At 44.9% G+C, this 14,243-nt stretch overlaps 1 protein-coding gene across 4 annotated transcripts in view; it reads right to left on the minus strand.

Annotated features, from left to right (window-relative positions):
- Nucleotides 1-1,255: 1,255 nt before the first annotated feature.
- Nucleotides 1,256-14,243, minus strand: part of ARHGEF5 (Rho guanine nucleotide exchange factor 5) — a 36,568-nt gene continuing 23,580 nt past the window's right edge. For all 4 annotated transcript variants that reach the window (XM_027733245.2, XM_027733244.2, XM_027733241.2 and 1 more), the window contains exons 3-15: nt 12,983-13,064; nt 12,545-12,609; nt 12,005-12,264; nt 10,986-11,146; nt 9,968-10,120; nt 8,457-8,586; nt 7,064-7,138; nt 5,220-5,309; nt 4,753-4,907; nt 3,925-4,086; nt 3,501-3,571; nt 3,060-3,164; nt 1,256-2,859 (exon numbers count right to left, since the gene is read on the minus strand). In XM_027733245.2, coding sequence (XP_027589046.1) covers nt 2,705-2,859; nt 3,060-3,164; nt 3,501-3,571; nt 3,925-4,086; nt 4,753-4,907; nt 5,220-5,309; nt 7,064-7,138; nt 8,457-8,586; nt 9,968-10,120; nt 10,986-11,146; nt 12,005-12,264; nt 12,545-12,609; nt 12,983-13,064 — 1,664 coding nt within the window. In that variant the 3' untranslated portion in view covers nt 1,256-2,704. The remainder of the gene's footprint in view (nt 2,860-3,059; nt 3,165-3,500; nt 3,572-3,924; nt 4,087-4,752; nt 4,908-5,219; nt 5,310-7,063; nt 7,139-8,456; nt 8,587-9,967; nt 10,121-10,985; nt 11,147-12,004; nt 12,265-12,544; nt 12,610-12,982; nt 13,065-14,243) is intronic.

Genomic DNA, 14,243 nt, shown 5'->3' on the forward strand with positions numbered 1-14,243 from the left:
ACAGCAGATACTCTGTTAACTTGATTCCTGTATCCTGAATGCTCAGTTGGAAGGCGTATTGTACTAGTTTGATTAAGTTTGTGCAAATGTACAGATGTTATTCAGTTTCAAAAAGCATTTCAGTGCAGATATGGATTTTGGTGGCAGGATGGTGCTGGAGTTAAAAATTGAAATAAATAGTGAGAAGTTGAGGCCTATCTGAAATTCAAGAAATCAAAATAAACCAGGGCATGAGCACTTAGAAGCATGACCCTTAAATGTTCCTAAACATACAAAGGCCTGACATCAGGAAATAAAGGCTCTACCTGTGACATGAAGAAGTTAGCCTTTGATTCAACTAGTTAAACAGCATAGAAATGCTGTCAATCACAACAGCAGCCTTGAGGTTTCCTATCTCAACACAAATTTTAACAGGAACATACAGAATTCAATGTAGATGCCACGTTGGGAGGTTCTAATGAACAATCTGCCTGTTTGTTTTGTGAGAGCAAAAGTTGAAAAAGAATTCTTGACTTTCAAAATGTTTAACAAGATGACTTCTGATGTATCTATGTCTGTCTTCTCCTTGGTACAGGTAGCCAAGATGAAGCTGATGAGGATATGGAATACCTCAGACAGCATGGGATAACCTTACACAGACATGTGCTGAACTGATCCCAACCCAGTGTTTTTTGTATCCTAGTGGAGACACTGATGATGCTGATGACTTAGGTATTGCATAAATTCATGCCAGCCTGGGACAAGCAGGCATTCTGGATATCTGAACATTCATGGGTCTTGTTGAGGATGATAACCCTTCTTGTGTCACCTTAGTTTGAAGTAGAGCTTCCTTTCTTTCTTAGCTCAGGGCAAGCTTCAATTCTTCTAGGAGAAAAAAGTGTGTAGGTAGATTGTTGTCTGGACCACAGATTAAAAGACAGTTGAATAATTCCTGGCTTACTGCTATCATGGGCTGGACTCCCAGTTTCTGTAGTTCATCCCTTCAGTTTACCTTGAGATATGGATGACCAACACCATTGTGGAACTTGCAGCAGCTTCAGGGCTGGGGATAACACCAAAGAACCACAGAGTGTGCTAATAAAGCAAGTTTTCCTCACTGCCTCAGCTAAGGAGAGCTGCTTGTACTTCATACTGACTTAGAAAGGACAGCTAAAGGGAAAAAATAATGAAAATACTGAATGTATATTCAGTAAATACTGAATTACTTACATTTGCGAGGAAAACGAAAGTAATGAGGAAAGCAGAAAGGTTTTTTTATTTTAACTGGAGAAGTGCATGAGTTTATTAAGACTAAAAGCAACTCTTTTTTTTTTAATCCAGCTAAAATTATTGATATAAATAGGCTGTAATAAGCTATACTAGATACAATGTAAATGGGATTTAAAGGCAGAATGTTACAGAGACAGAAAGCTGGAAATATGAAGATAACTAATTCTTCAAATATATTAAATGCAAGAAGGCTACACGTTGCTTTCCTTGGTGTATTGATTCTTATACTTGATCTTGCATTGACTGAGCTGAACGCAAACACTTTTAACACAGAAACAGTATTTTACACTTGAAGGCATATCCTCAAATAGACAAGTTCTGCACAAATGCATGTAAACTGGACTTAAAACCAGAGAGTTCTAAAAAAGAACAGAGACCCTGGTGCATACTTTGACTTTATCTACAGTGGCTAAATATCTCAGTGTTCTCCCTAAGTGTGCAAAATGGTGCATGCAATACCACATGAGCGATCAGAGTAAGAGCAGCAGGAAAGTGCCACTTCATTGCATGTGCCTTAGTCATGGTAATTCTGTACAGGGCGTGTACCAACACATAATAAAAATCTTTGTCAAAAGTCACTGATCTACTTTGAGTGGGAGGCGGAGTAAAAAAAAGGTCGTTTCAGACAGCTTAGTGGGACACTTGTTCGTAAGAGAGGTGACCTTTGTGAAGCGGATTCTTCAGCATGATACCTCTTAAGGTGAGGGAAATCATCATAGTGGCTTCTGAAAACTTTGCTCCACTCCATTGGATTTTCTCATGCTGTCAAGGACTCTCAACAGCACTCTGAGACCGAGTTAAATTTGGGTGCAATGAAATATTTGCCTATCTAAACCCCAGTAGACCTGCATGATCAAACACATCAGTTGTTCTAAGTGGAAATTACACTATGGAGATCAACACCATGAAGAATATCAAGAGGCTATTCAAATGGAAAACTCTCCTCAACTCTGTTGTGCTTTGCACTTAGCACCTTCCTTCTCAGGAGCTCAAAGCTCTTAGTCTGCTAATACTAGTGAATTTAGCCTCACACCATGCAGTGAGGTAGGTGAGCTTCCCCCCATTTCGCAGATGGGAAAACTGAGGCAGAACTCTGAAGTGACTTGCATAAGGTCCCACAACTTGTCAGTGGCAAAAACAGGAATATATTTTCAGAAGTCCAGATCCCGGACCTCTGTCAGATTTAAGTCCCTCCCTACTACCACAAAGCAAGCAATACATGCAATCTTTACTCCTCCTCCTGCTGCCATAGTCCTGCTGACACAGAGGAAGTGAGTGATTTTTCCTGATTGAATTCCCGCTTTCTTTGGCAAAAAGCACCTGGTTCTGTCAAAGTGCTGTATTATGCTCTTTGCAGAGGCATTTCTTCTGAGGCACAATAGAAAAAACATGGCTTCCCCATGGCAGGGAGACTGTACAGGTCCAAACAGAGTCTTTATTTCTTGCAGAAGACCTGCTGCTTGGCATTCTTCACACGTTGCTCCTCCTTCAGGTTCTTCTGCCGCACATGTTTGCTGGAGATGTTCTCCACGTGTTCTGAGGGGAACCAGCCTCTCTCCCGGTCTGAAAGTTTAACCCCTTCCATCCATCCTGTGGTGTGGGGAGAAACACAACATGAGGCGAAAGAATCACAATTTTATTTCCATTCTTCCCCAAAAGCCCCCTCCAACAAGGCCCTAAGAGCAAAGGAGGAGATCCCCTTTCAGCTTCCAAATAAAGCATCCTAATGGAGAGTCTCCTTGTCCTCTCAGTCCAACACTTTAAAGACAGCCATTGCTCATTCTGCTCACCATCGTTGCTGTACTGCATAACCATGATGATATCTGCCTTCTCCAAAGCCAGCTCATCATTTTCCCGAGCCTTGTAAGTCTTTATGCATTGAACCTGCGGTGCATCTAAAGGGGAGGAAAGATCATACTGGTGTAGGAGAAAGCAACAGTAAACCTGTGTGCATCAGATACAGAGGAGGTGGGGAATAGGGTACTGCCCAAACACTAAAGGGCAGAGAACCGGAAGGGACAATACAGGCCTTCATCTAATATGAGGAGTTAAAATAGGTAAAATAACTGGCACAACCTGGCACTGAGGGAAAACCCACGAGTATCTTCTTTATTTACAAAAAACCCTCAAGTATTGTGCCTTGGAATCATTCTGGGATGTTCCACCTCACAGTGACTGTGACTCCCCTGAGACAGCCCACCCCCATTGCGGGGGCAGCAGAGCAGACTCACCAGGGCATTCCAGGAGGTCTGGTTCTCCCCGTGGAGGAGCCAAAGCAGAGATCCACCTCAGCTTCTCACTGCTGGAAAACATCACAATGTGAGGGACAGCAGTCTGGTGACTGACATGGGAGGGGGTGTTTGCTCACAGGAGGGGCTTCAGGGGGTACTCTGGGGAGGTAGAGAAAGGGGGTGGGAAAAGGCAAAAATTCCCATTTTTGGTATGACATAATGTGGAAGTATTGTGTGAGCAGTTGTGATGAGAGAGAAGGAAGGTGCTTCATAAGGAAATAGTTATAGCAAGGGGATGTTTTTCAAGACCTCTGCTCAGCAGCTGCATTTGGTATGTCAGCATTTGGGTAACTGAGGGACAATCATCAGGCTCCTAGGAGATGTCTGGTAACGGGATATGTTGAGGGTAACCTTGAGCTCTTACTGTGTGTCTGTCCGAAACAAAAACTCCACTCTCTTTCCCTGGTAATTCTGAAGCAGGAAGAGACGGAAAACGTTTTTGTTTGCTCCGTGGAGTTTCATCTCACACTTCTCCCCACGCACATCTGAGAAAGCGGCGTGGTCGAACACGACAAAACGTCCACCCCTGCAGGGAAAGGGGAGGAGCAAAACAAGCTGTGAGTTTTAAGGTGATGAGGGTTACAAAGCGAGTCCATGTTATTTTGTGAGGTCAGGAAAGTAAAAAGCTTTTAACGAGTCTTCATTTGCCTCAGACACGTCAAGTGTTATTCTTGCTATAAGTCTCAGAAGACCAGAGAAGAGGGGATTTAATGAAAAGGATAAAAATAATAAGCTCTGTCCTGTCAGAATTTAATTTGGTAGCTTACAGCTTAGAAGCAAAACCACCACCCCAAACCCCCAGCACAGTGAAACAACTCTCATGACAAACCAGCGATTTGCACATTCACTAGTCTTCATACTGTCCTGTAGGAAGAAATCATTTACCAAGTAAAAGTAGAATAAATGGTTATTAATAAAGTGTTTCACATTATAGAGATGGAAAGGCGGAATAGAAGTGTTGCACTAGGGACCACAAGCTATCTTTTTATATTATCGTATGTTGTAATTAGGAGTTGGGACTATCAATTTCCACATACTTGCATGATACTCACATCAGGTTGGGATAGGAGAGTGCCTTGACAAAGGCTGCCACTTGCTGGCAGGCAGAGGGAAAGGACTCTGTCACCAAAGCACAGACCCCAAAAGAGACAGGTATTAGAAGGGGCAGCAAGAATTGTGTTGAAGCACTCACTCCTTCGGCCGAGACAGGAGCAGGCAGTCATTGAAAAGGTGTAGGTAGATGGGCCGGGTGGTGACTTTCCATTTTGGACTTAGGTTGTTGAAGTCCAGTGCTGTCAACTCACCACACTTCACAAGTCTCCTCGACTGTGAGATGAGTGGGAATATCTGCAGGACAGAAATGAACGTTTACATCAAACACGTACAAGCAAATGAGTGTCCGTGAGCTTTGGATTTGCATTTTTGCCTTTCTCTCGAGGAAATGTTTCAACTCTCCAGTTGGAGAGGTGCAAGTCATGGTAGACACCTTTATTTGAAGGTTGACATGAGTGATTGGGTCAGGGAAGCACTGATGAAGAGCTGGTTCAACAGTTCTGTGTATATCGGAGAGGAGAACAAAGAGAAAGTGCAAGTGGCTTTGTGAGGAAAGGCAGAAAATACCTTAGGCTGGAGCAAGGCCCAGGGAATGGATGAGCTCACCTTGCACTCAAATTCAATCTTCTGGCTGAGGTAGATCAGCTCTTCAGTGCTCTTCATGCGCTGGACATTTTCATTGCAGTCCTTGATGAGCTGCAGAGGAAAAGAGAGCATCAGTGAGGTGGGAGCAGAACTGCCTGGTGGGATCACTATGACTCCCAGCCCTCAGGAGTCAGCATAAGTGACAGTCCCTTAGGCATCCTCCTGCAAAAGAAGTATAGAATAGAATCACAGAATATGCTGAGTTTGAAGGGACCCACAAAGATGGACTCCAACTCCTGGCCCTGCACACGGCACCCCAAGAATCCCATCATGTGTCTGAGAGTGTTGTCCAAACACTTTCTGAACTCTGGCAGGCTTGGGGCCATGACCACTGCTCTGGGTTCCAGTACCCAACCATCCTCTGGGTAAAGAAACTCTTCCCAATGTCCAACCTAACCCTCCCCTGACACAGCTCCAGCCGTTCCCTCGGGTCCTCGCAGAGCAGAGATCAGTGCCTGTCCCTTCACTGCCCCTCATGAGGAAGCTGCAGATGCTGTGAGGTCTCCCCTCAGCCTCCTCTTCTCCAGCTGAACAAGCCAAGTGACCTCAGCCACTCCTCACAGGGCTTCCCCTCCAGTCCCTTCACCATCTTTGTGGCCCTTCTTTGGACACTGATAGCTTTAGATTCTTCTTGTACTGTGTCACCCTAAACTGCCCACAGGACTCGAGGTGAGGCTGCAGCAGTGCAGAGCAGAGTGAGTATTTTCCAAGTGAGCATTCTAAGCCTCTCTATACCTACAGTGATCACCCTTCTTTCTTAAGGAAGTTATTCTTTAGATGAAATCTCTGTGGCAAGCATTGCTTTAACTTTGGGATACTGGGGGGGGAACACTAGAGACATTCATTGCATGATGCTGTACAGATTTTAGATAACAAGTTGTCCCAGAAGACTTTAAATCTTGCCTCTGTAATAAACAGGACAGAAGAAGGGACACAACAGAAAAATGCCGTGTTTTTATTTAAAGAAGGATTTTCTTGCAAGGACTAGGATGGGAGTTGATCATTAATTAGAGACAAAAGTAAGGAACACAAAGGGCTGGTTAGGAGACTGGAAAAAGTGAGTCCTGAAAAAAGTAGTTTGGTATCACTGGTGCCAGTTCAGTTGCATCCCAGCTGACTCCTGCTTTAGTGTTTTCTGCTCACAGCTACCACTGCACATGAACACACAAATTTGTTATGTATGAGGATCAGTGACATGGGCCCTCAACAAGGGGGAGGATTAATTAAAAGGATTGGGCCACATCTGTGTGATGCTGCAGAGAGTCACAGAATATCCTCAGTTGCAAGGAACCCATGAGGATCATCAAGTCCAATTCCTGACTCTACACTAGGCAAACTGCAAGTTAAACCATGTATCTAAGAATGTTGCCCAAACACCTTTTGAACACAATCAGGCTTGGGACCATGATCACTCCCCTGGTGAGCTTGTTCCAGTGCTTACCACCCTCTCTGTGAAGAACTTTATCCTAATATCCAATCTGAATTTCCCATGACACAGCGTTAAGCCATTCCCTTGCATCCAGAGAGAAGAAATCATCACATCCCTCTCCTCTCCCTGTCGTGAGGAGGTTGTAGACAGCAATGAGGTCACCCTCAGCCTTCTCTGAGCTGAACAAACCTAGTGTCCTGTCGTTCCTCCTAAGTCTTGCCCTCTTAGTTCTTTCACCACCTTTGCTGCCCTCCCTTGGACAAATTCTAATATTTTTACTGCTGAGCCCAAAATTTTTGACTTGTATTATTGGTACCATCAACCAAAGCCCCCAGAGCCCTTTCTGCAGGGCTGCAGGAAGAGTTGGCAGCCTTACCTTTTCAAGTGCATCGTAGGCCTGTGTTGCTTGCACTTCCTCCTCAGACCCAGGTCGAGTTCTTTTCAGGATATTCTGTGTGAGAAAAGACGCTTTTCATAATTCACACAGGGAAAGCTGGACCTAAGTATCAGTGAAGTGTAGGAGAAATAAGGGAACACCAAGATACCAGTCTCAAGGGAAACTAAAGCAGAAGTAGATTATGACATGTGGAGTTAACAAGGCCAAAAATTTGAGATGCAGAATGTCACTGGTAAGTCGCATTGAACAGGATATTCCTGAAAAACTGAACTGTATTAACTATCACACAGAATTTACATGGCATAGGAAGCAACCACTAACTCAAGCACAAATGGTTTTATGCACAGAATTGTCCCTTTCTCTTGTTAAAAAGAGGCTCAAATACACAGAAAAAAGACTTTCATAGAAAGAGCTCAAAATTAATTTATTAGGGACTTGCTGGTTCCCTGTCTGGAAGGCTCCTATTAGTCAGCATGGCAGGCAAAGAGGAGAGACAGGCTGCCTTCCAGAGGGCAGCCAAGGAGCCCTCGCTTTATTTTTCTAGCAGAAAGCCAAAAAAGCTCAATAAAATGTAAATCAACACGTTCTGAGAAGACTCCATACATTATTTATTGGAGTACAAATAAAGTAGTGTTGCAACACAGTCCTAAACAATATACAAACTGCACCGCTTCATGCAGGCATATCCAGTATATCCACACATCCAGCTCACAGTGCTGGCCTAGTGCACAGCAGGCACTTGTACCATGACACATGGGTTTGCTTTTGCAAAGGCATATTCACAAAGCACACAACAGAATGGCTTTAGAGCATCTTGCCAAACTTGGCACAGATGCAACATGAAGGGCAGTGTACAGTGTTTCCACCTGGTGCTTGGAGCCACCTCGTGTTTATGTGACTTTCAGACTTGACAAAGGATCAGCTTAGAAACATAGAATCATTAAGGGTGGAAAAGACCTCCAGGACTGAGTCCAACCTTTGACCTTCTCAACTAGACCAGAGCACTGAGTCATTTCTTGAACACCTCCAGGGTCAGTGACTCCACCACCTCCCTGGGCAGCCCCTTCCAATGCCTGACCACCCTTTCCGTGAAGAAATTCCTCCTGATGTCCAACCTGAACCTCCCCTGGCGAGGCTGTTTCCTCTCATCCTGTCATTTGTTACCTGGGAGAAGAGCCCTACCCCCACCTGGCTACAACCTCCTCCAGATAGTTGTAGAGAGTGAGAAGGTCCCCCTTGAGCCTCCTTTTCTCCGGGCTGAGCCTCCCCAGCTCCCTCAGCTGCTCCTGGACATAGCTTGAGGGAAACTTGGTGGAAACCTGAGGGAAAGCAGAGGGAAAGCAGAGGGAAAGCAGAGAATCCCCACAGTTACCTGTAGGAGGAGCTTGAGTCGAGTGATGCGCTGGAAAGGGAGGATGAGGAAGGATTTAAGTGAGAGGCGCTGGCATACTGGATCACTTTCCAGTCTCTCCAGGACTTGCTGGAACCCTGCATTTCCATTTCTGTGGGAGTGGTAAAGAAAAAGACATCCAGGCATCAGAGTAAATAAATAACCTCCTTAGTATCAGATTTCAGTGAATGTTGGAGAACTCCCAACAGTCAGGGTTTGTTCCTGGGGCAAGAGATGTCAAGAGACTGCACCACTCTGATGAAGAGCAGGTGTGGGTTTGTAAAAGCTACAGGATGGCAGTACAGCTGTTAGTATATCTTTCCTCTTTCTGTCACAGCCCTCTTGAATAAAAGGCAGAAGTGACATCTACATTTCAATTCCTTCTATTAGTACTACACCTTTCATGGAGACAGTGGTGGTTTGTATTCTTTCCTTACACTGAGTGATTCAGCTTCAGGGGCTGTGTTCAGGGTCTGGAAACAGCTGCTTCCCATTCCTTGCTACTCTTGAGGGCAGCTGCCTTCCTCCCTTAACATCTCTCTTACATTCCTAGACACAGCCACTGCCTTCCAGTTGTCCATGTTGGGCAATAGCAGTTAAATGACTAAAGGTATGAGAGTGGTACCAGCCTCCTGAACAGACAAGCCCATATCCTTGAAGAGCTGGGGAAAAAGGTTGTAGGTCCAGTAGTCGTTGTCCTGGACAATATCCTGGAGGTTCTTTATGTGTGGAACTGAGCCTTCCCTGAAGGGAATCAATTGTGAGACTAGATCTCTCCCAGGCAGCAGCACCCTGAGAGCGTGCCTGAATAGGCTGTTGGGAACACTGCCTTCTCCTGGAATCACTGTAACTTCACTGGAATTGGGTGGTTATGAAGGGAAGCAGTGCAGAAGTGGCAAGGAAACCTTACCCAGGACCAGGCCCATGCCTGATTAATGACTATGACTGGCTGTGCCACTCACTGGGTACACAAGAGGAGGGTGGGAGATGTTCCACTCCATCACCTAAAGCAAGAGAGGCTGATGGTGTTCTCTGGCCTCAGGATTTTCAATCCATTTTAAAGCCCCCTGGATAGCTGGCTTAAGCTTACTGACAGCAGCCATGGTCTTTTAGTTACAGAATCACAGAGTGGATGAGGTTGGAAGTTTCACATGAAATTATCACTTTCTGGTTCTTAACATTCTGGAAACCACAGACTGAAAACCATTATCCCGGACAGTCATTTTTGCTCTCTTCAGCAGAGGGCAGACGGAGAACAGCCTGCAGCTGGATCACATATTAATCTTTTCCTCTCCAATGCGATGGGAGAACAGCCTGCAGCAGCTCTGTCCTACTATCCCAAATGCCACTGAAGGGAAGAAGGTCCCTCCCTGTCCTTCTTGGGCTATTGCCTGTAGTCAATAGCCAGTACCTGCAGTGCTCCCCATCTTTGGAAAGAGTGAATATTTAAGGAAGTAAGAGGGGAGAAGAGTGCAACAGAAGAGAAAACTTACAGTAACCGCTGGAAGGTTTGCTCCTGGTATGTCTGGTTTGTTACATATGGAAGATACACCCTGCGGAAGTCCGGGGCATGTTTCAGAGCCACGTCGCACACATGGAAGGTAAACATGTCCTCCTCAAACTTCTCCTCCAAGTCAAAGAGGAAACTGCAGCACATGGATGTGGTGGCATGAAAGGAGAGGGAAACATCAGTGTCATTGAAGTAAAGCAGGAATGGCCTCAGTCCTCCAAAACCCTGGCAGCCCATAGATAAGCACAAGACAGCTTTGTACTTCTAGAGAGCATAATGTCTGTAGACAATGACTATTTAGGGCTTGGAGTCAGCAAGGAAAAAGCAGAGGCAAAAGCCCTCTATTCGTGAGAGCTCATTCTTCTAACACATGGTCAGCAACCAACTGAAAATTAAGAATAATCACCAGAATAATCCCACTGGTAGAATGTAAAAAGGTAGCAGCAACCCTTACTAGCTTAGTGATATGCCAAGCCAAGCCTTGCAGGAGGAAAAGCAGGACAGAATCCTACAAAATACAGGATTCCTTGCATGTGGGGTCATGTCCACATTTTCATGACTTATGCTCAATTGATTCACATTAGTTTCTGTCAAGTGATGGCTGTAACTTAGATCTCCCCCCTCTTTTTTTTTTTTCTTTTTTTGGTCAGGGCTCATGCAGCTGCCTCTTTGTATTTGGCAGGAGCTGGTTTGGGACGGGGTCTGCTTAGTCAAGTTTAATTACAGCTGAAGCCAATGGCACGTGGGTACCATTTTGAACATTTTGATCTCTGTGCACCACTAAGCCCCAATATCTGGGACTCAACACCAGGATTTACATCACCCAAAAAGGCAAATGTTCCTTTCAAGGCAGTGCTGTTACATCATCACAAAGTGCTGTGTGTGTGTATCTCCCCTGAAGGTCAGTGAACACGGAGGGGAGGAGTGAGAAATGTTACTGATGGAAATGCTGGGAAGTATCCCGTGCCTATTAGTCCGGGAAGCAAAGGCCCACATCTCACCTGGCACTGACATCGCGCACGTCGGAAAGGCGGGAGAAAAGCCACTGGCGCTCCTGGTTGGTGAGCATGGCCTGGAGCTCTGCTGATCGCTGGAAGTGATCCACTGCCACATTCAAACTGCGCAGGTAGGAAGCCTCAGATATTATCAACTCAAACTTGGCCTTGGGAGATAAGGGAGCACAGCATCAGTAGACTGCACAAGTCTGTGAGGAATCTTACAGGGAGGAGACTGAAGAAAACCTTCCAGCACGTAATTACAGAAGAGAGGCTTTAGAAATGAAAGGCAAGTGTGCCGCTACATATAGTCCTTCTTTATAGTCCTTCTTTACAAAACAGACTTGTGGCATGACTTAAAAACAAAAACTTGCTCTCATTTTATCTCCCCTTAACACCACTTCCACAAGGTTCCCTATTTTACATGCTCCCATGAAGTCCAGCATCTGTACCATCCATGTTTTTCTCCATCACATCTCCCATGCTGCTGTTTTCACCTCTTTCTCTATGTCCTCCCATCCACTGCTCAGTTCCTCTTATTTTCCTCACCCAGTTTCTCTACACCATTTTGTTGAACCCACACATCTTCCTATTCCCTCTCAGCCCTGCAGCTCACAAAGGTGAATTTTGTAAGCTAACACTCTGCCAAAGGAAATACAATTTACTGTAGGTTTATTAACATCTCTCAAGAGTTTATGTGTGGGAGAATGCTGCAAGTCTACTTTGATATGCTCTTTTGCATTGAACATGCTCAGAACTCTTTATCTTGTTCCCATTTCCCCATGTCTGTTTCCCTGAAGTTACTGATACAGTCCAGAGTCTGTCCTTCAGTGCTGCTTTTTCTACAGTTTGGCACTTCAGCACACATACTGGTAGCACAGCCCCATAGTGCTTGTAGAGGTGACCTCTGCATTCAACCACCTGCATTCCCACATCACAGTTTTTGCTCTCTGCTTTATCCCCCCTTCAGGAGACTCTTTCTGGACTACAGACCATCCATTTATCTTGTTCCATCTGTCCCTTACCTCTTGCAGCCTCTGCTCCTCACGGGACATATTGAGCAGCATTCTGCTGCCCCGGATCATGGGGATGTCCTGCCAGAGGGATGCATTGGATGAGACTGACAGACGTTGCAAGTACGAGTCTGGGGGAGACAGCACTTTCCTCCGTAGCCTCGGGGAGCTTGGGAAACTTGACTCTATATCCTCTGGATAATCCACTCTCTTCTGGCTTTGAATGGCCTTGTTCAGAACCACATCACTGTACTCCTGATACAGCAATCTTGCTGTGAAGACAGACACATACATTTATCCTTTCTGTAGCAGCTACTTGCCCTCTGCTTCAACCTGGAGGAAATTCTGTTCTGTCTCAGATTGGGGCACCCAAATTCAAGGGAACACATTTTGCTGTAAGCAAAGCTCACCAGCTGCCACAGTGTACTGCAGGACTCTGAGTTCACTGACTCCAGTAGTCTTCCCTGCTACCATATGGCAGGAGTCCCTCTCCTTTGTGCTCACTGCAAGGGTGAGAGATGATGCAGGAGAGGGGTGGCAGAAGGTACTTACAGGAGTTGATCAGCTTGGAGTGCCGGCGTTTGAAGTTCTCTGTTGTGTCTGCAGGTTTCTTCTCTCTGTTAGGGAATAAGGATTTCAAAACAAAGAGTGAATGAAGAGCACAGTACCAGAGATGGCTTATCCAAACCTCAGAAACTGGTCTGTCACAACAAGGACCTCTCTCTTTCCAACAAGCTCAAGTTCCACATGCTCTACTTAACAAAGGGCAAAGTTTGGCTGGATGGAACCACTGGCCTAAAGGCACAGACATACTTCTGCTGCAGTGGGGTCCTCTTCAAGAGGGGAGACTGAAGCACAGGCCTAAGACATTTATTTACGGTTTTCTTCTCCTTATCATCAGCTCTGGTAACTCAGAAACAATGGTGTGTGTCAGGTGTCTGTGCTGCACAGAGATGGGGGTAAATTCTAAGGGGCCTTTGAGAGACTTACCGCAATATAACTGTTTCTGAGCTGACTGGTGGCTCCCTGTGTGCCTTGTGAGCTTCTTCCTCTGAAGGAACAGAAGAAACTTCTGTATATAAGACAATTAGAAAGTAAACACATAAGTCCATTTTTAGAGTGAAGCTACAATCCAAATGATACACAGACACCACTTACCTGTACCCCACCTAAATGTCAGTCTGGAGCTGGAGTACAGGTGCCCTCGTGACATTTATTTCTGGGTCAGAAGCATTCTAGTTTTAATAATCCTTGCCACTGCTTACACTTAACATCTGTGAGCCACTTCTATTTCTCACACAAAGACAAAGGCTGACACTTTAGGCTGTGACAGTAACCCTGAGAGCTTCTGTCTCCAGTTGTCTGAGCAAAGACATTGCCTGCAGGCCCTATTTGGTGCAGTCTTTACCTTTTCAGCTACTTGCAGGAGATCAATGGACCCAAAGTCACTAAGCAGGTCTGAAGGTCCCAAGACTTTCTTTTGTAGATGTTGAGCCCCAAAAACTCTCAGTGACTCTGGGGCAGAAATGCTGAATGTCTAACAAAATCACTCCTGTGAAGAGTCTTAAAAGGGATATGGTCTGACAATGAATGTTGTAATCCAGTTCTCACATTTATATGTGGGCATTCAAAACTGCTGCTTGAGTCATCTGTTTATGTCAAATGCAGAAAGTATGGCTTTTTCTTTTGGTTTGTGAGGGATTTAATCAAATAAGGTGTGGAGAAATTCTAAATATAAATTCATTGGAAGCAGAAGGGGGAAGAAAGCCCAAGACTAGGCTGCAGGTATGGGCTGGAGGAAAGACAGTACCGTTGCCTTGAATGTTTTAAAATTCAGAACCAAGAATTTACAAGTCAAACACATGAACAAGTTTGATTCAAGTTCTGCCAAACCTTTTATACCCCTCCACACTCCCCTCCTTTTCCTCTGTGCCAAAAATCCAGCATGTTAAGGAGCTTGAAAAATAAACTAAGCAAGAGCTGAAAAGAAGCAACTATGTTTAAAGCTCATGTCAGATATAATAATAAAGAACAGACATGCATCCTGATAGAAGGTACTGTTTAAATGAGCTGCACAAGAGAAGATGCATATTTTCCACTTGTGACATCAGTGATTGAATTTTATGCAAGCTGGGACCTTGGGTTTGACAAATTTGCTTTCTTATCTGTAACCTCAAATCCTGCCTTCACAGTAAAATCATGTTTTTTAGAAGGTCAGATTGGAACCTAAAAGTGTCAGTTGCAAAATAAA

This window comes from Pipra filicauda, unplaced genomic scaffold, assembly GCF_003945595.2.
Source record: "Pipra filicauda isolate LSUMZ 115617 unplaced genomic scaffold, ASM394559v2 scaffold188_size1440453_pilon, whole genome shotgun sequence".
NCBI lineage: Eukaryota > Metazoa > Chordata > Aves > Passeriformes > Pipridae > Pipra > Pipra filicauda.